Consider the following 27886-nt stretch of genomic DNA (forward strand, 5'->3'; position numbering starts at 1 on the left):
AACAGTACATAAAAACAGAGAAGTGTAAGAACTGCACATAACAGTCAGAGCAGAAAATGTTGAAAAGCAAGAGCAGGTAAGTTTGGACCAGTGAAATGGAAGGATGTCTCTCACTGAGTCATGACCTATGAAATGTATTTACTCAGCCCGTGGAAGAGTGAGGAAGCAGGAACCCAACTCCTATGGTAAGGATCAGCGTGACAGGGGTAGATCCGGGTCCTGATGGAGAGGGGCTCCGGGTCCTGGTAGTGCATCAGCCAGTGCCTGGCCGAGGCCAGCTGCACAGCTCACTGCCACCTCCCAGGCTGCCCTGTGTCTTCCCAGGCTTAGGACTGAAGCATTCACCATTCCACAGAACTCGCAGTTCCTTGCTTGTCCTTTAGTCAAGACAGCCTCCGACTAGCTGCGTAGTTCAGTACTGCTTTTAACTTCATGTTCTAAAGTAGGTGCATGAGGGCTTTATCAATGACTATTGATTTATTATGATTTTGAAGAGGAGAGAGCAGTCTTTTAGATCAAATAGAACATGAAAAATCCAAATCCCTATACGTTGATTTTTCAGCTTACAAAGTTTTGAAGAACCAAGACATTCCTAATGAAAGCACCTTTACCATGTAGTCCTATAAAACCTCATAATATTTTCATCATACAAAACATCACATGTGGGGCTGGAGTTGTAGCTTAGTGGTGGAACACTTGCCTTACATGCGTGAGACACTGGGTTCCATCCTCAGCAACACATAAAATAAATAAATAAAACAAGGATATTAAAACAAAAAAAAACCATGTTATTATATTCACTCCTAATTCCTAACTGAAATGACAATTTGACATTTGAATTGGGGCCTGTGCATGAGCAGGGAACTATCAGCAACTGGTCTTCAAGCAACACGCCACACACATTCTGCATGCTTGGGGCTCAGGTTGGTGCTAATCTGCAGCGTTGGTCTCCTTCCCACTCGCTATGGCAGTCTGTCTGCCACAGCTAAAACCCCTTGCATGCTAATCAAAGACTCCATGTTACATTTTACATGTGATAATGGAGCACCAAGGGCTGTTACTCTCAAGGATCATTTCACTCCTCAAAGGGAAAACAAAACCCTATGTTGAGGGAAGCATTTACAACCAGAAACTCAGAAAGACAGAGAAGCATTATAAGGAGGGGCCAGCAGAAAAAGCAGTCCAGGACCACAAGGAACCTGGGTCTAGTACCTCGAGGAAACAAAATTCTCCAGATGTGAAGTGCTGAGAAAGGCTTATCATGACTCTACCCTATAAGGGCGGCTCCTTCCACTGGTTGTTAACACTGTACAATGAGTTATTTTCATTATCTCAAATAAAGGAAGCCATAAGAATATGAGATGGGAAGACAGGCCTGGTGGTGCACACCTATAATCCCAGCTATTAGTGAGACTGAGGCAGGAGGATCACAAGTTCAAGGTCAGCCTCAGCAACTTAGTGAGACCCTGTCTCAAAATAAAATTAAAAGCCTCAGCATATAATGCAGTGATAGGGACTTTGCCCAGCATGTGTGAGGCCCTAGGATTAATCTCCCATGTTGAAAAAATGTAAGTCTTCAAAGTATATGAGTATATGATAAATAATGAAAGTAAAATTTCTAGTTGCTTGACAAAAGCAAAAGATATTGAACATGAGTCATTAGGGTACACAAAGGAAATCAATTTATGGATTTGGAATTGAATATTTGTCTGTCTGCCACAGCTAAGACCCCTTGCATGCTAATCAAAGACTCCATGTAACATTTTACATGTGATAATTGAGCGCCATCTGATATTTGTTGTCACATGAGGGTATAAGTCTTCATTTTTCCTAAGGGGAAAGAGTAAGGTGTTATCTACTGGCCTTTAGACAGCATCCTTGCAAACATGGGATATTAAAAATTATTTATGGGACTTTATATGACACCTTAAAATATTTTAAGAAATTTTATGTTACTCTATGGCCAATGAACAGTAATTGAAGAACTACAGACCCAGCAATAAAAGACCACTAGCTTAAATAGGAGATTATTTTATTTAATACAAAGATAAAGTTTAAAATTATTCTTACTTAGAATAAAATGGAAAAACCTGAATGTAATACAAATTATGGATCATCACAAGTAAAGCAGAATAAACAGCCCTAGTTCATTTGGTTGACAACTGAAATTTTTGAGTATAGCTGTGTAATAAAGGGCCACAGGGAAGACCTCTGGGTCGAGGTGGGTACACAGGACACTCAGAAACAGAACCCCCACCAGGAGAGAAGGCCAAGAGCCCGAAAGATATCCAGACTTCAAAATACAGGGAAGAATGATGGGCTGGGAGATTGTTATCAGTCAAAGGGACTAAGTCATCATATATCCAAGTCAGAGTAACTACAGGACATGACTTTGCTAATTTCCAGGTAATGGCATTGTTTAATGGAATTATTTAAATGTCTCTTTATTGGAATGCAGAGTTTTAAAGTCCTGGTGAGCAGCAAATGAAGGAGAGGTGCTGACCAAGAGACAACGATTATGTCAACAAAACACCACAAGCCCTGTGGTATTATTTTGCCCCTGTAGATTTTCAATCCAAACTTGAAGACTTAAATGAAAACATGGAGAAGAATGAAACCTCGACGGATTTCCTGCTGCTTGGGCTCTTCCCCAGGTTCGGGCATCCCAGCCTCCTGGTCCTCATCATTCTCCTCTTATACACCACGGCCTTTGCTGGAAACTCCACGCTGCTCCTCCTCATCTGGCTGGACCCCCGGCTGCACACCCCCATGTACTTCCTGCTCAGCCAGCTGTCTGTCATTGACCTGGCTTACATCTCCAGCACGGTGCCCAAGATGCTAGCCAACCATTTCTCAGGGAAGAGGAGCATTTCCTTCCTGGCCTGTGCTGCCCAGATGTTTGCCTTCCTCACCCTGGGCCTTGCTGAGTGCATCCTGCTGACCCTCATGGCCTATGACCGCTATGTGGCTGTCTGTAACCCCCTGAGGTACACAGTCCTCATGAGCCCCAAGGTCTGTTTGCAGATGGCTATCTCGGCCTGGGCTGGAGGAGCTCTTGCAGCACTTGTGCACACCGTCTACCCCATGCAGTTCCCCATCTGTGGCTCCAGGGAGATCGACCATTACTTCTGTGAGATGCCCGCCATTCTGAGGATGTCTTGTGTGGACACATCCGTCTATGAGATGGTGAAATTTGTGTCAACCATTGTGTTTCTGCTGGTCCCATTTCTTCTCATCCTGGCCTCCTACACTGTCATCTTCCTCACCGTCCTCAGGATGAACTCTCAGAAGGGCAGGAACAAAGCCCTGACCACCTGCTCCTCCCACCTGACAGTGGTGAGTCTCTACTTTGGCCAGGCCATCTTCATCTACATGACACCCAGCTCTGCCCATACGCCGGAGCAAGACCAGATAGGAGCTGTGCTGGGCACCATAGTGACCCCCACACTCAACCCCCTCATCTACAGCCTGAGGAACAAGGAGGTGGTGGGTGCCCTGAGGAAGTGCCTGGGGAGGGGCTGCAGCTGCTCTCAGGAGTGTTCTAGCCTCAACTTTCAGAGGAGCCACCATCACCTCACGTCCTGAGGAAATGACTTGGTGACAGGGAGGGAGGGAGGGAAGGAGGGCACCAGGATTCCTGAGGAATCTATTCCTGGGGGTGGGACTGCTCTCAGTCCCAAAGTGGTGGCTTCAGCAGAACACAGCCTCCCTGGCCACTACTGACCGGCTGGGGAGTAACTTCCTAGATTCTGGTGGGGACGGCCCAGAGACAAGTAAGTGCTCTGGCTCCTTTTTTAGCTTTAATGCACTGGGTCACAAAGGAAGTACTGGTGCTTCTAATGTAAACTGTCCCCTCTGTGTCCACTCCCTGTCACCCGTCACTCCCCAAGCTCCTCCTCAACCTCCCCTGCCTGAAACCCGAAGGCCTCTTGTTCCATGACACCTCCCCAGAGAATCCTCCCTTTCCCCAGCTCTTGGGGGTCCACTTACATTACTGTTGTTACAAATTATTTATGCACTTGTATTCCTTTTCCTTCTGATGTAGCCATATATAAATAGAAATCTGAGTGAATTCAGAAAATTCTTTAATAGAACTTAGTCTTTTTTCTTCTTGTCTACCAGATTTTACTATTTTTCATTTTCATTGTTCTATTAATATTAAATATTTATCTATATAATTAGAGGTCTTAACTTTAGGATTTTGTAATCATCTTCAGTGAGAATTCTGGGGCTTGTGGTAAACTTTGATATAATGATATGGTCTCTAAACAAAATTAGCAATAATAAAATCTGAAGTTCTAAAATCACAACTGGTCTTGGAAGATGCCTTTCATGTTGACATCATCATATGATCGTCACATTCATAGTGTTCTAAAAAGAGTTTTATTTTAACAATTTTAAAATGACATGGTGTTTTGCTCTTAAATGTAAAAGTAGTCCAATTCAACTTAGCAAACCCTCACCACTGGTTTGGCCAGACAGGTGGCCTTTCTTCTGAAACACTGGAAATTCTTTTCCCCTTCACCATGAAATGCATTGAAGATCCCCTGCCCTGCCCCGCACAGCCCCACACCACATCAATCCTTCCCAGACACCTGAAAACAGCAGGCTTCAGCCACCTCCAAGGTGCTATGGCCCTAAATCTGGGAGCAGTTCAGCTGGGCAGCTCTGGTGAGGGACTGAAGTCCAGCTGTAGTAGCAACTGCTCTCCTGTCAAGCCTGGAAGGACCCTCTGGGCACCCACAGTGCTGCTCTGGCCTGCAGTGACTCCCACAGTGAGCCCACAGGTGCCCACACAGAGACAGACTTTGATGTCCCACAGCCTTTCAATCACTGTTCTCAGAAGACTTCAGGAAAGATGGTCATACACCATCACCTGGAGAGTGGGGACCCTCAGAGGCCATCGTGGGAACTGTCACAGGTGACAACACCTGCCACCTTCCTTATCTACCAACCACATCACCCTAGGCCTCAGGCTCAATTGAAATCCCATCTGGTCTGCGTACCCTCACATACTTCTGTTGAAAATTGTGATACGTAGAAGACTTTATCCCTGACAATGTGTTGCCTTGAAAGAACGACAACTTGACCTGGAGAAGTAGCTCAGTGATAAAGTGCATGCTTAGCCTGTGCTGTGCAAGGCCAGGGTGGACCCCAGCACTGGGTGGACCCCAGAAAACAAAACTAAATTAACCCTACATCTTGAGTAACTAAGATAACCCCGCTTTTCTTTTTCACGTGTTTTCATTTTAATTTTATAAGATGAACACTTTAAAAACATAAAATATGTTTTTGCAAACTTAAAAATAATGGAGGTTCTTTTCAAATCATGGTAGACGATGTAGAAATACACTGAAAAAGAACACCTGGAATCTTGTCACCCAGCCACAGTTCCAGGATAACACACCCCACATTCTTTCATGCATCTTATTCATGAACACACACACACACTTTACACAACAGGTGGGACAACACGTGCCCTAATAGTTTTGCAATCACGGACATGCTTTCTTCCCCTCTTGCTTCTCTTCCCTAGATAAGGCTTCAAATTCCCAACAGACTATGGAAGCAACCTGGTGACCTTCCATAATCAAATCATCAGCAGTGTATATTCACATACAAACATATAAATATACAATAGATATTGTGTCACTGTTTTTTAAATGAGCTTTTATTGCTACATTTCCATTGAATTTTATTTTCTTGCTCACTCTTTGTGAGCTCAGAGATCCTTCTGAATATCTGGTATAGCTTTAATTCTTTATAATGACTTCCCAATATCCCATGACATTATTTGGATATACCATACTGTATCTGGTATTACCCCAGTTATGGCTACTCTTTGAATAAATGATTCTAAAAATACCCATGTATATACATCCTTGTGCACTGGCATTTCTATTTCTATGGGAATGTTCTCAGAAGTAGAATTCCTGAGAGGGCAGGCAGTTTTTAATTTTAATAGATGTCATTCCAAAGAAGTCACAACACTGCACATTTCTACCAGCCAGGCACAAGAGTGCTGTTTTGAAAACTTCCTGTGCACCAAAAGAGGTTCAAGTGCTTTTTAGTCTTTGATGGCCTGATGGGTGTTTTACACAAACTGAATGCCCATTCACCTTTTCTGTGGGCACAATTGCTTATTGTCAACAAAAGTGTGATATGTTAGTTGTAAAAGTTTTATAGTGATTGATGTGAACTAACACCTCTCAACCATGGCTTTTATCAAAGAAAACTGAAGAAAATATTTTTTTCCAATCAGAGAATCTTGATTAGGGACCTAATGTTGGAACTCACAACTCCAACAAGATTTATGCCACCAATTCAGGGCAGCAAGCTGGCCTGGTTGCACCACACAGGCCTGGCTCTTGGCAGTGGAGGGCTGGGTTCTATGCTTTGGGCAGTGGAGGACCCCTCCTGTCTGGTCTTAGGAGGAGATCTGAGTCTGTACACGCAGTTGTGGGTCTCCTCCTGAGGACCCCAGTAAACCCCCCTCTGACGCTCAAATGCCAACTGTGAGATTCACTCATCTGAGTCAACCTCCTAAGGGCCTCCATGTTTCTCCAAACTGCTTCCTTCTGTGTTGAGACTTATGCTTGCTTTACCTTGACTGACAACCAGGTCACCAGTCTCTTCTGCCTCTGCCTCCATGAGGACCTCAAGGGTCTTAAGAACTCAAGTATCCCATGAGAAGACTTAGCTCTCAGTAAGCAGTGGACCCAGAGGCTGCAAAATAGTTGCTATGGCCAGAGGGACACTCCTCTAGACAGGCAGCAAGCCTTTCCAGCCTCATTCTTCCACTCTCTGCCTTCAGTTCCACTTGCACTTGCTGCAGGAGGAGGAAGCTAGAGCCAAGAGGATGGGGAATCCAGAGAGAAGCCAGTGCACCTGCCAGCTCACGTCAGATTGCTGTCACTGGAGACTGGGCGTGCTGGTCAGAGTCCTCCTGCCCCACACAGGAGCTGCTGACAGAATTACTAGAAAGTTTCCACCCAAGGAGGAAGGGAGAACAGAGCCAGCTACTGGGACAGCCAGAGCAATCAAGAGGGAAAATATATTGTATCATCATTGCCCCTGACAGGACAAGACACACCGTCTTCTCCAGGAGGCTGGATTTCCAACAGTGACTATTAGCATACCCGAGCCACTAATAATTCAGGACAGAAGTGAGCCTCAAAGGAACTGAGAAGTGTCCGAAGCAGGTATGAAGACAGAGGACCGGAACTTTGTCTACATTTATCAGCTGGTTTAAAAGAGAACCTCAGGGGCTGGGGCTGGGGCTCAGAGGTAAAGCGCTCCCCCCTAGTATGCAAGAGGCACTGGGTTCGATCCTCAGCATCACATGTAAATAAAATATTGTGTACCCCTATAACTAAATAAATATTTAAAAAGATAGAGAGAACCTCAGTGTTGTAGAGATGCATTCAATTTGTAGAGACTTGTGAAGCTGTTTCTATAATATATGATCCTGGATTGTTGTGTCCTTCTTATGTTCCTGGCTCTTCCCATAATGATTTTCTTCTTTCTATCGCTGTCAGATGTAACATCTTCCAAGCCTGTTGGATGGGATGTGAATAAGTAAGGTTGCGTCAATGACTGACATCACAGTTCACTTGAGCTTGAGTTGCCTGCATCCGTTTTGCCTGTGGGACCTCTTATTCTTCCTTTGCTGCTGTTCAAATAGACAAGGTTACTGAGACTTTGGTTCATTCTAGACATTATATAATAAAATACTGTGATTTCTTGTGTTAAAAGGGATTGTTTGGCTTATTTTTCAGAAGTTCAGATACTTTTCCAATAGGTTTTTAGTGACTTTTGTGATTGAATATTATTTAAAAGTAGATTTCTCTCTGCTTTTCTGGGGGAAAAAAAAAGAGAGGGAACCTCAGTTGTTTAGTCAGCTTGAAACAATCTCAAATTAATTACTAAAAAATCCCTAAACTTCTTGATGAATAATATTGGAAATTAAATTAAACAGGCTTTGAATGCTTTTTCTATGCAGATGTGATATGCAGATGCTAGTTCACGATAAGGGGGGGGCGGTGGCTAGGGAAGAATAAAGGTAAATTTGAATTAGACAGAGGGAAGTACAGGGAGGAGAGGGGTGGAGGATAGGAAGGACAATAGAATGAATCGGACATTATGACCCTGTGTGCTTACAGGATTACATGACCTGTGTAATCCTATATCATATACAACCAGAAGAATGGGAAGTTACACTACTACATTTATGTATGATATGTCAAAATGCATTCTATTGTCTTGTATAACTAATTAGAACAAATAAAAAATAGAAATAAATTGAACCTAGGCTTTTTCCCCAAGAATGGAGCAAAGTCCCTATCTGTGCTGGGAAATGAGGTGTGCATGCTCCCGGGGTCCGCTGTTGGCCCTCCACACAGCTGTTTTTCACATGGACGTCTTTGTGGTTTTTTTAGAGACTGGATGTTCACCCAGAACTTTCACAGGTCCCTTACCACATCCTTGCTTCCCAGGCTGCAGATGGAGGCAGCAGGTTTGCTTGGATGAGGACACACAGCAAAATACTGAGGGGCCCAGGAGGAAGCAGCTGTCACCCACTGGTTAACCCAGTCATAGGGGAGATGGAAGGAGCAGGCAGCCAAGGTTCCTGGTTGGAAGGTTTTCACATGAAGAGCACAGAGGAAGGGGAGGGCGTAAAAGACCATGACAAGTCCAAAAGGGACGATCTACCGCGAGCACCCATCCCAGCATGGTGGAGCTGTCCACCTGCCTGCTTGGCTCTCAGGTGGAAGAGACTGTGCACAGGATGGCCAGGATCCCCAGCACCTCCCAATATGGATAGTGGATTTTTCTAGCTCTAAAGATCAGCAGACCATGGCCTAGGATGCATGAGCCGTGAAAGGACGGATAATCTCTCACAGTAATTACTTCAAACTTCAACAGAATCTATGAAGTTCAATAGGAAAGCAAGTTCCAGTGTTCCTCAGCACCGTGGGCGACTGTACTCCACAACACCCTGTTCTGTTTCTTAGGAAGAGCTGAAAGAGAGGCGCCCAAAGGCCACAAACGTAATGAAATGACAAAGAGATGGAACCGCCATCATCACAGTGTCCCGTAAGCATGTTCAGCTACTTCATGTTAATTAAAAACAAAGCACTTTAAATGTCAGACATATTATTATTTTTTTTTCTTTTCAAAGGCCACTTTATTGATGGAGACACAACTGGATGGAGTTTTCCGAAGCCCTCCCTCACTCCCATCAGTGGCTTCACGGGGCATCTGAGAGCAGTGTGGCCCAACGCCAGCCCGGGCTGGATGCTCGGCCAGCTCTGTGCTGCCCACTGTGGGGGATGGGGCCACCGTGTCCGTGTTGGTCTCTTTATCCACCTTCAATGCCGGGTGATCACCTGGGGAGGCTTTCTCTGCAAAAAAAAAATCTTCTTCTCCCTCGGCTTCCTCCCCCTCTTCGTCCTCCTCCTCCTCAGCCACATCCTCATTCTCGCAGGTCTCCTCCTCCTACCTCCAGCTGTCTTCTAGCACCTGTGAGCTGCTCCTGCTCTCCTGCCTCTTCTCTAGCTCCACCGCCGTCTGCTCCAGCAGGGCAGACACAGCTCCCTGGGGGATGGAGGAGAGCTCCCTGGGGGAGCGAGGAGGTGACTGCCTCTGGATCACACGGCTTTCAGAGCTTTCAGAGCGCACATGATGTAGCCAGAGGCCTCTGGAAGCCCTGCACATTTGCTAAAAGAGGCTTTTGATCTCCTGTGCTGCCTGGTGTCAGACTGACAGTTCTCAAGTGAGTGGCTCAACATGACTGACCACTGACAGGCTTTCATCCGGGTTCTCCCAGGACCCCGCACCTGCATAAGGGCACCTAGAGCTCTGGCCACTCATCTGTCCCCCAACCAGCCTGGCAGAAGCCCGAAGGTCTTGCTCTAACACGTAAGCCATGGGGTCAGGATCAGAAGATGGTCAGCACTAAAAGGAAAAAGAAAGGAGGGCAGAGGCAGCGAGGGAGGGATGGCTCAGGACCTTCAGGACCCGCCATGCCCTCAAGCACTCCTCTCTAAGTGCTGCCTGTGCCACTCTGTCTTGCACCTGGGTCTCGTCACCTGTGACAGTCACCTGAGGCACAGTGGTCCTCCACCTCCTCACAGCATCCTGACAAGGTGGCCTCAGAGTCTGGGTGGAGGGAGCCCTGGGCCAGGCCCACACCTGCCAGGGTCTATCTAGTCCTCTGAGGCTCGTCTCACTGGACATGCATGGCTTAGGTTTGCACTGCCTGGTTCTCTTCTTCAACCAGGTGATGCCAGAATGACAGTCTTCTATCAAAATGCAAGTGGGAAAAAGTAAATGATTTCTACATTTAAAAAGTATTTCTAGATAGGAACAATGGCCCACCTACAAGCCAGGTATTGGCACTGAGGCCCCTGCAGTTAACACTGACGGACTAGGAGATCGCTGTTTGGGGTTTTGTGCACTCACCACCAAGCAGCGCACTGTGTACTGCTTTACAGATGAGGGACTGGAGTAAAGGGGCCACCTAGCCTGCCCAAGATGCAATGGATAACCAGGACAGGGCCTGGATCTGAGCCAGGCAGCCTGACTCAGAGTTCCTGTGCCATCTTTTACCTGTGATGTCACAGCTGCTGTGCCCCCTCCTCTCCTCAGGCTTCTGTCTGCCCTGCATGCCTCCCTCCTACCCCATCTCACCTGGGCCACTTGTCCCCACACTTCTCCATTTCTCACCCTGACTGTGAGCTACATCAGGGTAATGTTGAAGAGGGAAACTGGAACTAGTGGGAAGGGACTTCCCTCGGGGACCTTTGCTCTCTGTCACCCCCCAAAGCCTGTCTGATTACTCCTCCTTGACAGGGCTAACCTGGAGTGAGCTTTACTCCATTCCAGCCAAGGATCTGGCTTATGCAGCCGCTCCTACCAAGTCAGTGCCCACCCTAGAAAAGGGGTCTTCCCTGAGGGCATCAGATCATTCTCTGTGGAAAGCGCACTGAGATGGCCGACTTGAGGTTCACCGGTGGGAGCGGAGCCTGGCCAGAACCAGCCACATTGCACTGGGGCTGTGTCCCTGCGGGAAATGGGGACAGACTTGAGAAGGCACATCAGGAAGCGAGCCCTGTGATGACACCATTGCCTGCTGTTAGGCAGCAGCCTCTGGGGCCAGCCCCTTGCCCACTGGGATTCTGCCCCCAGACATTAATTAACCTGTGCTCCCACAGCTTCCTGATGGCGCCCCACTCCACAGCGACTATCTGAAGAATGGGAGGGGCTTTGGAGAACATGGCCCAGATCTCTCCGGGCTGCAGCCGAGCAGACAGGGCAGGAATGCCAGGTGTGGGGCTCTGCACCCATAGCTTGTGAGAGCTCCGTTTCCACTGCCCTGAAATCGATCATTAGGGGATGCCCTGTTGTCTGCTCTGAGGAGGGACACTGGCACTACGTGGAGGCAGCCAGAGATGAGCTGGACTGGGAAATGGACCCCTGACTGGGTGCTCAGACCAGGTGAGAGATGGCGCAGAAGCGTGGGGTGGTGGCCAGGTGTGATGGGGTAGAGCATGGTATCCATGGCAGAGGGGAAGGCTGTGTGGCAGGGCACAGGGGAGGACACCCACAGGAAGGGATGGCACAGGGACTGCGAGTCAGGCTGCCTGGCTCAGATCCAGGCCTGTCCTAGGTTCCCACTTGACCGTGGGCAGGTTAGATAACCTCTCTGATACTGTGGAAACCCCCAGCCCAAGGCTGGTGACAATAATGAGTGAAGAACCTAAAGCAGTGAAGGCTGCCTCATTAGTACTTAAGAAACACGACTATTTCAACTACCATCATTTTCTATATGTTGGCATTTCTGCCTCTCCAGAAATTTATTGTAAACTTCATGATTAATTTTTTTTCTTTCTTAAGTAATGATTTTTATGTAATTCTTCTTCAAGTTTTGTTGAAAAATGGTGTAATGGTGTCACCGAGTTCAAAACAATAACCAAGCAGAACCATACATATAGCTTCCAAGTCAAAGACGGGACAACGGGACCTGGACCAGCCCAGGCTTTATGACCAGCCAACCATGAGGCCTGAGGAGACAGAGGGTAGCTCTTCCACAGGTGGCCCTGCACATTGAACCAGCCACAAGAGGGTCACGCCCCAGGCGCTGCTTCCAAAGGTGAGTGCAGTGGGATTTCCAGGACTGGCCCCACAGGCTCCCTCCCCCTCCCTGCCTCTGTCCTTCCTCCTCTTTCCCTCCCCCAGTACTGGGGAGCATCATGTGCCGTCACTGTGCCAGCACTGAGAGACAGGCATGGAGAGCCAAGCCTCCCCAGCAGAGACAGTGACAGCAACCACTGAGCCTGTTGGGAGCATCCAAGTGAGGCTCTGTGAGGGCCCAGGCGAGGCTCCATGGATGGCATGTCCGTGCTGCAGGCAGTAATTTTGAGCTGGTACTTACGAACCCACTGACCTCCACTCATCAGTCCTTGAGATCAAAGCTAGCTTTTTTTATTGTCTTAAAACCCTCCTATGAAGAGTGAAGGCTAGTGTTGACTGTAGCTCAGATGATGGTAATGAGATGGCACAGGTCAACTGCAACAGTGTTCAGGAAGGCTGCTGATGGGGGGAGGGAGCCGTGCATTGGGTCAAGCGGTATGAAAATCCTTGCTCTCAATTTTCCCATGAACTTGAAAATGCTCCAAAATTATAAAGTCCATTGAGAGTCATCTTCCAAAAAGAACTTCTAAACCCCCTTCCCACGTCAGTACCCTGATGTGCTTTGAAAATGGAAGGCATCTTCGAGGTAACTGTCTGGCCAGCTCTCTCTCTCCAGAGGGAGAACCGTCTCATTCAGGTCCCAGAGACTAAAGCAGCAGAGGAAGAATGAGGCTTTCTTGGGGAGGCACATTGTGCAATGGGCTGGTGGCACTCAGGACAGCCAGCAGCCTCCGGGGGTGTCCTGTGGGCACTGAATAGAGAGCTCAAAGAATACAAGAGACCAGTCTCTTGAATCACCTATTTCGTCATTTCAAGAAGGACACCAAAAGCTGGGCATTGCAATTCTCTCAGACTGGCTCCATGATTTCAACCAGGATTATAGAGAACATACTGACAGCTGGGTGTGGTGGTGCAGACCTGTAATCCCAGTAGCTTGGGAGGCTGAGGCAAGAGGATTACAAGTTCAAAGCCAGCCTTAGCAAGGCCCTAAGCAACTTAGGAAGACCTTATTTCAAAATAAAAAAGAAAAAGAGCTGGAGATGTGACTCAGGGACAGGGTACTCCTGGGTTCAATCCCTGGTACCAAAAGAAAAAGGAAAGGAGGAAGAGGAGGAGGACATTCTTAGAGCTTCTTTAGAGTCCATTTCTTCTTAAACTGTGTTGGCCAAGACAACACATGGACAGATCCACATACAGATTTGGCCACTGAGCATCCAGCATGCTGGACTCAAACCAGTGCCTATGATTAGAGCATTTGTGCCATTTTCTATGACTGCATTTGAGGACAAATATCAGAAATGGTGCTGAGTTTAAGGCATTGACCAAATGGTCGCTATTACTCTTACTTTAAGAAGATTGAAACCAGTCAAGGCCTGAAGCACTATGATTTCTCACAGAGAGCAATGTCCACACCCCTGTTCCAATTGAGCCACTGTAAGCCATTCTCTTATGTGCAAGGCAGCTATAAGGGGGGGTCCCTACGACCTTCCAAAATGTAATAAAGCTGATACGAATGTATGCCGGGTGCAGAAGGCAGCCTATACCACCATCCAAACTTTCTATCTGCCTCTTGTGGGTCAAAATTTGGGCCAGAGCTCAGGACCACCAGCTCTGAGATGTGGCTTCCGTGGCTGTGGGTGATGGGGTGGTTCGTGGCACCAACAGCTCTTGCCACATATTGCCTCTGCCCTGCTCCACTCCATGGATGCACCCAACAGGTTTCAGACCAACCAAGGTTTCAGAATAATGAAAGGCATCTGCAGGCAGCAGCACACACAATATTATCAGGCATGCTGTGTACCCCTGTCCTTAGACGACGTTTGGCCCTGATCCTGATCCCTGGGACTTTCTCTGAAAGAAAGTTACTCTTCTCTGAAGAACCCAGTCGATTCCTTCCATGCCTCTCCTCTGGTCTATTCCTGTTTGCACCATTCCCAAGTCCATATCAACACTGGGTGCAGAGTTTTAAGAAATGCTCTGGTGCCAGCTGTTGAGTTTCCCTTTTATTTATTTATTTATTTTTGCACTGAGGCTGCCATTCAAGGGAAGTACGTGTGACACATTATAAGGGAATTAAAGCCAGTCCCTCTCATCAGCACTTGTTTTTTTTCTCCTCCGTCTAGTGCACCTCTGGGAGTTCCGAGCATGGAGAGAGGGAATGACACGGGGACGGGTTTCTTTCTCCTGGGGCTTTTCCCAGGACTGTGGCACCTCGGCACCCTCGTCACTTGTGTCCTTCTTGTCTATATCTTCGCCTTCACGGGGAACTTGGTCCTGGCACTCTTGATCTGGGCCAACTCTCGCCTCCACACGCCCATGTACATCCTCCTCAGCCAGCTCTCTCTCATCGACCTGGCCTTGATCTCCACCACGGTGCCCAAGATGGCCATCAACTTCTTTTCAGGGAAGAAAGACATCTCGAAAGCTGCCTGTGGAGCCCAGGTTTTCTTCTTCTTTGCCCTTGGTGGTGGCGAGTGCCTGCTGCTGGCCCTCATGTCTTATGACCGCTACGTGGCCATCTGCAGCCCCCTGCGATATCCAGCCATCATGAACTCCAGAGTCTGCCTGCAGATGGCACTGGTGTGCTGGGGCAGAGGGGCCCTGAATTCCCTGGTCAACACCATCTACACCATGCATTTCCCCTTCTGTGGCTCCAGGGAAATCCGCCACTTCTTCTGTGAGATGCCAGCCATCCTAAAGCTCTCCTGCCGAGACACCTCCGTCTACGAGACAGTGGTGTCCATCATCTGCATTGTGTTTGTGCTTCTCCCCCTGGGATTCATCGTCTCTTCCTACATCCTCATCTTCCTCACCGTCCTGAGGATGAACTCTCCAGAGGGCAGGAGGAAAGCCCTGGCCACCTGCTCCTCTCATCTGGCTGTCGTCAGCCTCTACTATGGGCCAGCCCTGGTCATCTACATGACCCCCCAGTCTGCCCACACTGCAGAGCAGGACCAAGGGCTCTCCATGATCAACACCATCTTCACCCCCCTGCTCAACCCCCTCATCTACAGCCTGAGGAACAAGGATGTGCTTACTGCACTGAGAAAGGTGGTGGGGCGAAGGGGCACTTTAAAGTGGACATGAACAGCCTCCCCAGCTGCAGACTCGGGACCAACCAGCAGCAGCAGCGAGCCTGAGCTCCACACCTGTGGCACCTGCAAGGTAAAGTGCTGTTCCCTCCACCGCTCTGTGACCTACTGTCTAACTTAGCTGAAATGAACAGAATCTGACGCTTGGACACCTAGCCTGGACACCTGTCAGCTGTGTGAAAAAAAGAACTGTGTTTAACTTCTCTGTGCCAATTAAGACGTTGAACTTGATCTCGAATATCATTTCCATACTTAAAATGTTTCCCAATTCTCTCCTAAGATTCTAGGAGATGTATTTGGCTCCATCCCTGATTCATATTTTTGAAGTGCCTTTTGAAGTTTATCCTGTAAAATGTGTCATCATAATTCCTCTTTCATAGTGAATATTGAGATTTTACTTGGCCATTATTAAGTTGCTCTGGGGTTTTGAGGGTGGTTCTGCCCAGTGTTTGGTAGATATGTGATTCCCTACAAAATTGTCTGTGGCCAGTTCATTAATAAAGAAATAGTTTAGAACAAAACACATCCTGGGAACCAGGAAGGAGAATGTGCCCTTGAACACCCAGTCGCTGGGAGGTCACAGGAACAGCCTCTCGTTCTTATGGAACAGGAAGCAGATACAGGAACCTGTCTGGGTTTGAAAAACAAGGGCTCAAGAGGAAGCAGGGATGGAGAGAGAGGTCCAGCGCACATGGAGTGTCCACAGCAGTCGCACACTGGGGTCTCCAGGTGAGGACAGGCTCCCTGGGAACGCACACCTCTAGTGGAGGCTTGGGTAGAGGCACACCTGAGGGCAGCAGGCTGAGCTGGTTGCTCAAAAGAAAGGCACGTGAGAAACCTATCACACTCACAGCTTCACATTACATAGACCAAGGAGAAGCATCCTGTGGACGGCCTTGCTTTTCACATGACCATCTGGACACCAGGAGAACATGGAGCGCTGGTTCTTGTTCCTGTCCATCTCCCAAAGTCTCCACAAGGATGGTTCCTGGGCACTGTTGGCTCTGCCACCTAGCTGTGTGCCTTAGTGGCTTAGGAGATGGCACAGTTAGCCTCCACTGCACTCTTTTTGATGACGCAGGTTAATCATGACATCTTTTGGTATCACTCTCAATTCTAAAATGCTATTATTCAGGAGTGAAATTATGGAAAACAAATTGCAAATAAAAACACATAAAACAGTGTGCCCATCAGGAAGGTGGACTGATGCCTGGGACTTTCTGACAGACACTAAAGTGCTCCATACCTTGGACACCTGGAGTCATGCCACGCTCATGCCCCAAGTATAAGTAAGATGACGCAGGAGAAGCCCAACTCCAGGCTCCCAGGATCCTGTCCCGACCTTGCTGAAAAGCAGCAAATGCAGGACTATTCCCTGTGCATTATTTATTTATTCTCAACATAATGATAGGGACACTGTCTTCCCTGAGTCACAAACATGTTCAGTGAGCTGCCCCAGGTCACACCTAGTTCTGAAGCCAGGCTTCTAAATTCAGGGGGGTCCCTAAGACAGGACAGTAACACTGAATCTGTAAAACCACACAGTGGGGTCGAGTCTTCACAATGGTGGCAGGAGAAGGCAGAGAAAGGAGGAACTGCTCCAGAACTGAACCACATCAGGTCCCCTCTTTAGTACCACAGGCGCAGGGCTGCTGGGGAAGGGAGAGGTTCTGGTCAATTAGTTGCTTGGCTACCTTGTCACAGTGGGCGGAATCAACACACAGACTCTGGGAGCTGGTGAGAGAACTGGCAGGAGACAATCCTCAAGTTGTCGTCCAGTAGCTCAGTTTATTTTTGGAATGCATACAATCGTTATAGGGTTCTAGTGGGGCGTGCCCGTCAATCATACACAAGCAAGATAGTATCCATAAGCCAATCATCTTCTGCCTAATGTAACTACACTATGAGGATGTTCTAAATATTCCTATCATCAGGAAGGGTCTTTGTCCCTAGGGGAGGGAGTTTCTAAGTTAGAAGTTCCATGTCGAAGCTCCTGGTTATCAGTTTCCTGGCCTGACAGCTTGGTAATGCTAACTATAAATGCTAAGGATGTGGTTTCACTAACAGCTCACTAGAGCTGTGCATCCCATCCTGCAGGAATCCCTATCAGGCCTGAATGAGTGTCGATTCTTCAAGCACTCGGAGCTGCTCACAGCTGCTAGCTGCTAGCTGTAAACTGAAAGTTATTCCAACACTCTGGGGAGGGCTTGGTCCACGCTGAATGCTTTTTATTTTGTGAAAAGCCACCATGAGAACCCAGACTCCAGGAAGCCTGGGAAGATGTGGCTAAGAGACATTAAAGTGTGTACCCTAGGGACATCTGACCTCCCCTGACGGGTTGCTGCAGAGCCCTTTCTATCAGCCTAACTCCACCCCGAGGCTGAACCAGACAAAACGGCTGGTATAACTCAATTCTCTAAGGATCTTTATTCCCATTTTTAATAATTTGTTTAATTGATTTCTGTGAACCAGGAAATCATGGTGTTGTCAACTGGGAGAAAACGGGATTCCCAGTAGCACGTGCCCCCCCCCACCCCTGGTTCTGCACAGGTGAGTATTTAATAGAAGAATGTGGGGACATGGGCATACTTTATTTCAGAATATCTAACCATCCTTCAAGAAAAAAATTGACCATAAATGTACCTAAAACATGTCTGACTGATTCTTCTACCCAGTTAAAAATGAACCTAACTTTGGATTTCAACAACAGCTCTAATTCACTAGTCTGAAATATACTGACAGAGCTGATAGAAACCACCCTGAGGAAGTAAAGGAAAACTACATACAACCATAAAGAGACAGAAATTATAGAAAAAAACCAAATTGAAATTCTGGAGCTGAAAAGCACAATAACCAGATGAAAACCTAACTAGAAGGGCTTAACAGCAGGCCAGAGCAGGCAGAAGAAAGAATGAGCCAATTTATATTTGAAATTACAAAAACAATTAAAATTATCCAGCATGAGGGGCAGAGGGGAAAAAAGAATTAAAAGAGTGAACAGAGCTGTTTGCCTGTAGGACACTCCTATGCACAGTACAGGAGAGTCGACTTGAGGCCAGAAGTGAACCATCATGGTATGCACGTGTGTGTGCACAGCTCCAGAGGCTAGAGGCCAGTCTGGGAGACTTAGCAGGACCTCTCTCATAATAAAATTTAGAAAAGGGCTGGGGTTGTAGTTCTATAAGAACGAGAGCAACCCTGAGTTCAATCCCCAAAACAAAACAAAAACCCAACCACAAAAATAGGCCTGTGGGTTAAAACCACTCATGAGGCATTCACAATAAGATTACCAGCGAATTCTCTGCAGACACCATGGAGGTCAAAGGCAGTGGGAAGAAAAATTTTAAATGCTGAAAGAAAAAAAAAAAAAAAAAACAGCCAAGGTTTCTGTATCCTCCTCAACTCTCCTTCAGGAATGAAAAAGAAATCGACACATTTCCCTAAAATCAAAGGACACTGGATAGCAACCCAAAGCCATGGTGAGCAGATAAAGACACTGTCAAAAGTAACTGTAAAAGTAAATATAAAAATCAGTATGTTTGTGACTCCTCTGTAATCTTATGTGGTTTTAAAGGCAAATGCATAAAACAATAACTCCAAGTTTACACAAATAATAACATAATCTATAAAAATCTGTGACAGGAGCAACATCAAGTAGAGGTAGGGAGATAGGAGCAGAATGTTTCCATGCTATTTAAACTAAATCTGTTTAGGGGATCAATTGTAATCCTCAAACTAACCACTTACAAAATAATAAGAAAATATTCAGAAAATGGGAGAAGAAAGGAATCGAAACAGTGCACTCCCAAATTAACATTAACTACCCACAGAAAAGGAAGTATAGGGGTTAAAAGAACCAGAAGTACATAAAACATTAAGACAGCCTAAACAATCTTGGAAACTGATGAAGTTATGAGACAATTTGATTTTAAAAGTTATGACCGAATTATGATAACCAATCAGTATGGACAGAAGAACAAATAGTCCCCATTCAGTAAATAGGCAAATGATCAGATCAGACAGTTCTCAAAGGAAGAACTACAAACAGCCAATAAGTATATGAAAAAATGCTTCCAATATTTAGCCATCTGGGAAATGTAAATCAAAACTACACTGAGATGCCCCCTTACCCCAGTCAGAATGACTATTAAAAAATTAATATAACAAATAAAAAAAGAACCCTTATGAATAGCTGGTGGGAATCTCAACTAGTATAGTCATTATGGAAACAGTACAAAGTTTCCCCCAAAAAACAAAAATAGAAGTGCCATATAATCCATCTATACCACTCCTGAGGATGTACCTGGAAGAAATTAAATCAGCATACAAAAGAGACACCGCATGCCCATGTTTATAGCAACACCAGGCTAGGTGTCCCTCAACAGATGAATGATTAAGGGAAATGTGGTGTGAATACACAATGGAGTGTTACCACTCATCGGGTATTCACAATCACTATTTTTTTTTTCCTTCAGCCATTAAGAAGGATCAAATCATGTACAGGAACATGAATGGAACTAGAAATCCTCATGTTAAATTAGACCCATTTTTTTCCTGATATATGGAAATAACAAACAAAAGAAAGAGGACATGGAAATCTGAAAACAGAGAGGGACTAGTAGGGAAAGGAGAGTGGATGGAGAGGATTGGAGTGAGGGGTGGAGGGGGAGGGAAAGAAAGGGTAGTAAGGAGGATGGGTGCAATCAAAGCTTGATACATGCATGTATGGGAACGTCACAGTGAAATCCATGATTCTGCACCAGTAATGAGTTAATATTTATAATAAAGAGGCAGTATGGTACTTGCATGAGGATCTACATATAGACCAAAGGAATAGAGCTGAGAGCCTGAAAGAAACTTGACACCTAGGGTCCATTGAATTTGGCACACTATTTCCACAGCCTGCCAAGATCATTCAAGGGGAAAAGAACCATTACTGAAAACAAATGGTGATGGGAAAATATATCCACAATCTAAAATCAAAATTTACATGATGTACAAAAATTAGTTTAAAAAATCCAAGACTGAGACCGAAGAATAAAAACTATGAAACTCATTAAAGAAAATATAAGGGATAGCTTCGTACATTGGATTTGACAATGATTTCTAAACTATGACACCAAAATCACAAGTAACAAAAGAAAAAAGAGATCAGCTGAACTATGTTAAAATTAAGAATTTTGTCCATCAAAGAACACTATCAACAGGGAGAAGATTCTGAAAAAGAGGAAAAGTAAAGTCATTTATCCAACAAGAGATGGGACACCTATGATCCAGCTACTCGGGAGGCTGAGGCAGCAGGATTTCCAGCTCCAGACCAGCACGGACAACTTAGAGACCCCGTCTAGAAGAAAGAAACAAAAAAACCACAGGGAGATACCATTTCACACCTACTAAGATGGCCTTAATTTTTTTTTAAATGGAAAACCTGTGTTGAGAGCAATCAGAGTCCTTGTGTTTGCCTCGTGCTGGTGAGACACAGCAGGCACCCGGTGGGAAGCAGGTTGGCAGGGTCTCAGACAGTTACACATGGAACTGGAGAAAGATGGCCTGGGGTTTCTCGGCACTCATCCCCTCAAGAAAGCATGAACTGGAACCACTGTCCATGCACACAGGTCTGTGTAGCATCAGGGAGGTGCAAACCGGATCACATGAGATGGGCCTTCAGACGTCAGAATGGCCAACAGCAAAAGATGACATAGTATTGGTGAGGAGGCTGAGAAGGGAGACCCTTCAACACTATTGGTGGGAATGCAAACTAGTTCAGCCAGAATAATGCAACTAGGTATGGAATCTCCTCAACAAATTACAAACACAGCTTCCCATTGATGGGTAGTTATCAAAAAAAATTAAATCAGTATGACAAAAAGATATCTATGTCTCATGTTCGATGCAGTACAACACACAATAGCCAAGATAAGGAATCACCAAAGAGTCCATCAACAGATGAACGGATAAAGAAAATGTGGAATACATACAGATGGACACACCATTCAGATTTTTATAAGTAAGGAATTTTGCCATTAGTAAGGAATTTTGCCATTAGCAACAGCAGAGATAGATTGGAAAACTTTATGATCAGTAAAATAGAGCACACACAGAAAGACAGAAGCCACATGTTCCCACTCATGTGTGTGATTGGAGACAAACCCACAAAGCACAGAGCAGGAGGAAAGGGACTTGGGCAGCTGCAGCTGAAAGCCCCAGCTAGGAGCAACAAGGGCTGCTGCACTGTCTTTGAGATGCTCTGGACAGGGTGGTGAATGGAGTGAATAATGATATTTCAAAATCACTAAGGGCACATTTCAAGTGTGATCGCTACAAAATGTGATAAGCATGTGAGTGATGGGGTGCTCATTAGCTCGATTTAATTTTTCCACCTTGAAGTACTCCACGTGGTAGTACTCATGAGTCACAGCACCTTTTTTTACCAAGTAGACATAACTATAATTCATCATTTATATCTAAAAGTATAATTTTTAAACACTAAGATTTTGCACGTGCCAAGAGTGTGAAATAATCAGCTTGTTAGGGAGGCTCACCAAAGAGAAAAGTGACAAAGAGGGTAAGCTGGCTCTGGCCAGCCAGGAGGCGCACCCAGCCCTCAGAGAAGGGACAGCCTGAGTACAGGACCCTCTGAGTACAAGATAATTGTGTGCAAGGAGGAGCAGTGCTGTTTAGAAAATATCACTTAATCACCCACTGGAAGTGCCAACATGCACAGGCTAATTGTGGGGATGCCCAAGGGGCCCAGGAGCACCCCCTGGGTCCCCAGGCCCCTGAGAACCAGGCTTGTTGGCTGGTGCTGATCACCCAGAACTAATGCTGCATGCCCAGGGAACTCCCGCTTTCCCAGAGCTGCCCACCAAGAGTGCTGGGGTGGGGGGTAGCAGGATCACATGCCCAGGGCCAGAGAGACCAAGTCCTCCCAGCTCCCCCCAGACAGCCGGAGCCACCCACGGACATAGCTTTGCCCTCCTGCCATTAACTCAATCTGGAGAATAGCTTCATATAAATAAAGTCTTCTGCCATTAACTCAATCTGGAGAATAGCTTCATATAAATAAACAAAAATAATTATTTCTGCTGTTACCCAAGCAGGAGAGCGTGATAATCAGTTTTAAGTCCCACTAATTCCTTAGGGATGAGCCAGAACCAGACATGTATTCTCGTAAATTGTTGCACAGAAAAATCCAACAGCCTGACATCTTGAACTTACCAAGACTTGATTGACTGGACATAATCCATTTATGTTCTTACATTTATTATTATAAAGGAAGAGTGAGGCTTGGTAGTCAGACTAAAAGTAAAAGGTGAAGAAAATTCTCATCACACACCATCTCCAGATCCTGAATCCTCCAGTCTCTTTTCAACATGTATAAAACAGTTCTCTGCAAGTGAGAGGTCCACACTGCTGGGGAGGTTCTTGTGCTCGCTCTCACCCCTTGGGCCATAAAGAAGAGCTTATGTCCTTTGCAGTCTTGCTTGGGTTCATTCACTGTCACAACCTATGGTGGCCCTCGGCAGATGAGATCAGGACCAGCATGGAGTCCTGGTCCCAGCAGTGGGCACACACGTGGTCAGCCCTGTCTTGGGGGGACCTGTTTTCCCCCTACTTTCTTCACACTTTCTGAATGCTGTGGTTGCCTAAGTGAAAACCCAGCTACCCACACATTTCTCCTAGGTAAGAGATGATCCCAGGTCTTCCACTGTGGGACTGCGGGGTTCATAGTTTCACAGTCGAGTTCTCCCATGGCATGACTTGGTCATGCAGTTCACTGGTTTTTTGTGCTATGACTTAAAGCTGCACTAATTCCATTTTGGCATGGCTGGGTTTCTGGACCTAAGCTGACCATTCTGCATTAATCCCTACTGGAATTTCTTTTCCACAGGCAACATTTGAACATTCCTGTGTAAAATACAGTGATCCTTGTATTTTTCACGCACATTGAAACCTTTCTGTTAATGTTGCATGTTGACATGGGCATTATAAATAGCCTCTGGTGCAGTTATTAGTATTATTCTGGATATCAACAGTAACAACAGCTACTGTTTGCCCTGCCCTTGCCAGTGGCCATGATTGGGCTAGAATCTTTATGTTGTCACAGCAAACACATGAAGTATGGATTATTACATCTGCAGACCCAAAGGAGGCTGTAAGTTAAGTAACTTTCTCAGGGCCACGTGATTAGTAAGGAGAGAGTCTGAATTAAACCAAGGAAGCCATTTCCCAAAGCCTCACCTTCTTAGGGATGCTTCTTTTTTTTTTTTTTCTTTTGGTGCTAGGGATTGAACCCAGGGCTTTACGCCTACTAGGCAAGGGCTCTACCCCTGTGCTGCATCCCTAACCCTTCTGATATTTTGCTTTTAGAGAGTCCCCAAGGGACTAAATGGATCAAGGATATGTCCTTGCTTCCCTCCCTGCAAGCCCTCCTGGAGGGAGGCACTGTCAGATGAACAAGCATGAAGAGGAGAACAGGCCGCAACCCAGCCCTAGCAGCAGGCAAGGCTTCCCCTGGCATTGGCAGCAGGCGCCCTGCAAGGAGTCAGCACAGGAGCCACGTGGGACTGAATGCCAGGCCCACACCAAACTCCCAGACAGAGGGCTTGTGTGAAGCCCTGCAGGCCACTTTCGTCCCACTAAGGGTCAGTGCCTTGGATACAAGGTTGTGTCACCACGACAGAGACGGGATAGCTGGAAACTGGAGAGAGAAAAAGCAACAGGAGTGGGAGGGAGGTTGCAGGAAAAGAAAAGAAAACCAGACTCCCCAGGCTCGCCTGTAAATGTGAAGCCCTTTCAATATGGAGGTGTTTCTGACAATGGGGTTGAACAAAGGCCACACACTTTTTAAAGAGACTTGTATTTTCCATTTCACTCTCTACACTCATAGCCACATGAGTGCGTGCAGTGTACTCTCCCTAGAGCAACGTGCCACAGTGAGCAGGGAGCCACCCAGCCTCCCTGCCAGGTCTGTGTTGGTGAGGGAGGCTCTTCCTCCCTGGCCTCTGGCCTGCATGTCCCAGGGCTTCTGTGGCCCTGAAACCTGGGGCAGGCGAGGAGATCTGCATATGAATGTTAGAAGAAGATCAAGGCGATGCTGAGTGTGCAGCTTCCAGCCCCAGAAGTGAGTCCAGCATGAGGCCAAAGTATGCTTAGGGGACAGCACAAATGAATTGAGCAAGCAGAAGGAAGAAGGGATGAGTGGGACACGCGGCAGTGAAGGGTGCTTACATTTGGTTATAAATGAACGCACTTGTCAGCTGTGGGAGCCACTGGCAATCCCAGGCTCCTGCTCCAGGAAAGAGGCGATCCTGTTGGAGTCCTAATTTCCATCTCTGCAAAACAAAGTGATAGGGTTCACCATAGGTCAAGGCTCCTAGTGTTGAGGCTGGACTCTGAGCACGCTGCTGCCTCCAGGGGCTGGGCGCACTCCTCACAGCAACACATGCTTGCTTATCGGATGCGCAGCTACCTCAAGAACCAAACTGCAGTCATGAGACACTGGGCATGGAAAATGCCTTAAAATCTGTTTTGCACTACTCAAAGCCGGCCGGGCTGTCATTCCACTGCTTACGAACAATCGGGAATCTTCTGTTGAGAAATAGGCGAGAGTCATTGTTTCCAGCAAGGAAGTTCAATCCAAGATGTCAGTTTACTGGGCCTGCAGAGACCTGAGCTCTGAACAGGCATGTTGTGGGCACACCGGCCCCATCCAAGCCCCAAGGGCGTGCCCAGGGTTGCTAGAGGGCCTGCTGGCTGACACCTAGACCCCAAGGCAAGGCTCTGTCGGGACCTCGACTGGGCTCACAGACCAGACCTGCCATTTATACAGCAGACCATCTTGAGCACCATGCTAGTTAACCTTCTGAACTTCTGTTTTCTCCTGTTTAAAATAGTGATCTATTACCCCTTCATACTGCTGTGTTCAATGAGGAAATGTGCTGCATGTCTGACACAAATAGGGCATAAAGAAACCTTAGCTTGCTTCCCATTCTCAACTCTTTCAAATTGAGGAAAACACATTAGAACACGTTGGAACCGAGCTGAGAGAGGAAGGAAGGACCTCGGCTTGTCTACCTGTCCCCTGGCAGGTGTTTCCCTGGACACAAGGTGTTGATCTGTGTACATCCCCCAGCCTGCCCCAGGTGCCTTGGGAACACAGACAGCCCTTTCCACAGCGCCCTGGGCCCCAGGCCCCAAGGGCACATTGTCACCACTGAGGAGTCCCAGCCTGTGTTCCTGAGGAGCCCAGCCTCTCAGGACGCCAGGAGCTTTATCTCTGACTTGGACACTTGCTCTCTTAAAACACACTGAAATCTAGGTGTGTCTCCCTCCTGAGTCACACAGAAAACCCTGGGAAACACCGGGGAGCCAGCCAGGAAGAAAGCACTGGCCATCGGGTTATGGAAGACTGACCATTCTGGCTATGGGGCTCAGGGACTGCACAGGTGAGGCCCGCCACCCCTCATCTGTAAAGAATCTGGAAGAAAGAACCCAGGGCTTCCTCAAGAAGCTGTTCTGAAACAAGCACGCTCCCTCCCCGAGGCTCTTCCCCCTGTAGACCTCTCGCCTGTCCTTAACCCTGGGTCTTCTCCAGCATTTAGCTGAGGATGGGGGGGGGTCGAGGGGTGGGAGCTGGGAGAAAGCTTCATTTCCCTCCTCCTACTTTTCCGTTGGCATATATGCAGCATCTTTGCAGGGTTTGATTGGATCCGTTTCTAGGAAGCTTGTGTCCTGGGGTTAAAATAGGTCTATAGATTGTGTTTTTTAAGGTAGCTATTTGAATCAGACTATCACTTAGACTAGTCACTACCAATTTTGGACAGCAGCTAGAATGTTGTTAAAACAAGCACAGGATGTGGCCAGAAAGAGTCAATGGCCTCTCTGCTCCTCTGGGTCCTGGCTTCCTGCTGGCCTGTAAGAGGCACACTGGGCACGGTGCTAGAACACAAGGCAGGAGGGTGGGGACATGAGCCACCTGTGTGCCCAGAGAAGGCAGAGCTGAGAAGCCCCTGCTGCAGCAGACTGGAGCAGGAGGCGTCTGCCTCTCCTCCCCCAGGCCTGTGTCAACTAGTGACAAAACAGCTCCCTGCTCTCTCATTCTCGTTGTGTCCTTGGTGCCAAGTTCTGATTCCAGCCATGTTTGCAGAACAGCAAAGCAAGTTGGCAGACCTGTGTAGGTTCTGTCCTTAGGCCAGGCATTTGCCTGGCAGGACAGAAGTGATCCCGCCACCATCACCCCTCTAGAGACTGAGCTTACATGCATCACAAAGTGGCAGCGCCTGCCAGGCTTCTGTGCACGTCTCACACCTCTGATGCCACCACAGCCAAGTGGCTGCCTGGGCCAAGCTGCTCAGTCACTCAGACCTGTCAGTGCCTGTGTCCTGAGATTGTGTGGATGCTGGGAAGGAAATGAACTGTCATGCCTTCGAAATCTCCCCCTTCCTTCTTTCAACTGAGACTCAGCCTTGACTTTTCTTCTGTAATGGTGACACATCCATCCTCCCAGCTACCCATTGCCTCGCCCACCCACCAGGGTGTGCCCTGCTGACCTCAACATCTCACAGGCAGGGTAGCCTTGCCTTCTGAGAGCCAGCAGCACTTGGGACAGACCAAATTCACTGCAGCAAGCAGGTCGGGAGTAGGTGTGCCCAACTCTGGTACCAGGTACCTTTCAGACTGGTTGATTTTTGCCACGAGTGCTATTCTAGCCCCTTCCCACTCGATGCCCTTAGCAGTGCCCCCTCCTCCTCAGGACAATCAGAAACACCTTCAGACACTGACTGATGTCCCCTGTGGGGTGAAACTGCCCCTGGCTGAGAGCTGGGGGCTGCAGCAGGGCTTGTTAAAGGAGACTGGGACCCACCAAGTCTCTGATTTGATGAATCCAGGGCAGAGAGTGAGAGCTTCCCCTCTACTCCAGCGACTGACACTGTTGGTCCAGAGACCATACTCAGGTCTAAGGTGCCCCGAATGCACCAGCAGCTGACATGTGTCATTCCTCCATCTCTGAAGTCCCCAACTCAGTAGATCCTAGACTCCCATCTAGGAAGTCTTTCCATATTCAATCACCTGGAAATCTTCCAAACCTTCCAGAGACCAAGGGGCATCCCAGACAGAGCAGACCTCACTCCTGGAAGTGCGCGTGTCCTGTGCCCTGAGCTCCACAGACCACCTCAACTTGCACACGGCCTGACACTTCTGCTCTGGACCCCTTGGCCTCATGGGTGACTGGAGGGTTTGGGACCAAGCAGTTCCTGTCATCTCGGGAATGCAGCACAGCAACCTCAGTCGCAGAGCTGGATTCTGAGTGCTAACCAGGCTTGTGCCATCCCAGCCTCTGGGGCTGGGACAACCGGCCAGGTCAAGGGCAAGAGCCCTTCAGTCCCACCATTCTGAAGTGGGAGGGAGCTCACACTAGTTGCAGTAAAGGAAAGAAGGGGCTCTCTGGAAAGTGAGGAGCCCTCCTCCTGCCACCGAAGGACACAGACTTCACGCCTCAGCCGTCGCGGCCCTGTGTGCGAACTTCCCAAGAGAACTGCCCTGGTTTCTGAGCTGTGACCTGGAGCTCAGAAGGACGAGGGAGGAGAAGAGACAGC

The 27886-nt window shown here is 47.4% G+C and overlaps 2 protein-coding genes across 2 annotated transcripts; both read left to right on the top strand.

Moving 5' to 3' along the window:
* Nucleotides 1–2601: 2601 nt before the first annotated feature.
* On the top strand, nucleotides 2602–3585 carry LOC144254543 (olfactory receptor 2T27-like). Its single transcript, XM_077797861.1, has one exon. The coding sequence runs from the start codon at nucleotides 2602–2604 to the stop codon at nucleotides 3583–3585; it is 984 nt and encodes a 327-aa protein (XP_077653987.1).
* Nucleotides 3586–12111: 8526 nt separating this feature from the next.
* Nucleotides 12112–15282, top strand: LOC144254573 (olfactory receptor 2T2-like). Its single transcript, XM_077797902.1, has 2 exons — nucleotides 12112–12154; nucleotides 14319–15282. Exon 2 carries the CDS (start codon nucleotides 14341–14343, stop codon nucleotides 15280–15282), a length of 942 nt encoding a protein of 313 aa, XP_077654028.1. The 5' UTR covers nucleotides 12112–12154; nucleotides 14319–14340.
* The last annotated feature ends 12604 nt before the right edge of the window (nucleotides 15283–27886 follow it).

The sequence above is a fragment of the Urocitellus parryii genome, chromosome 1 (assembly GCF_045843805.1).
Source record: "Urocitellus parryii isolate mUroPar1 chromosome 1, mUroPar1.hap1, whole genome shotgun sequence".
Taxonomy (NCBI): Eukaryota; Metazoa; Chordata; class Mammalia; order Rodentia; family Sciuridae; genus Urocitellus; species Urocitellus parryii.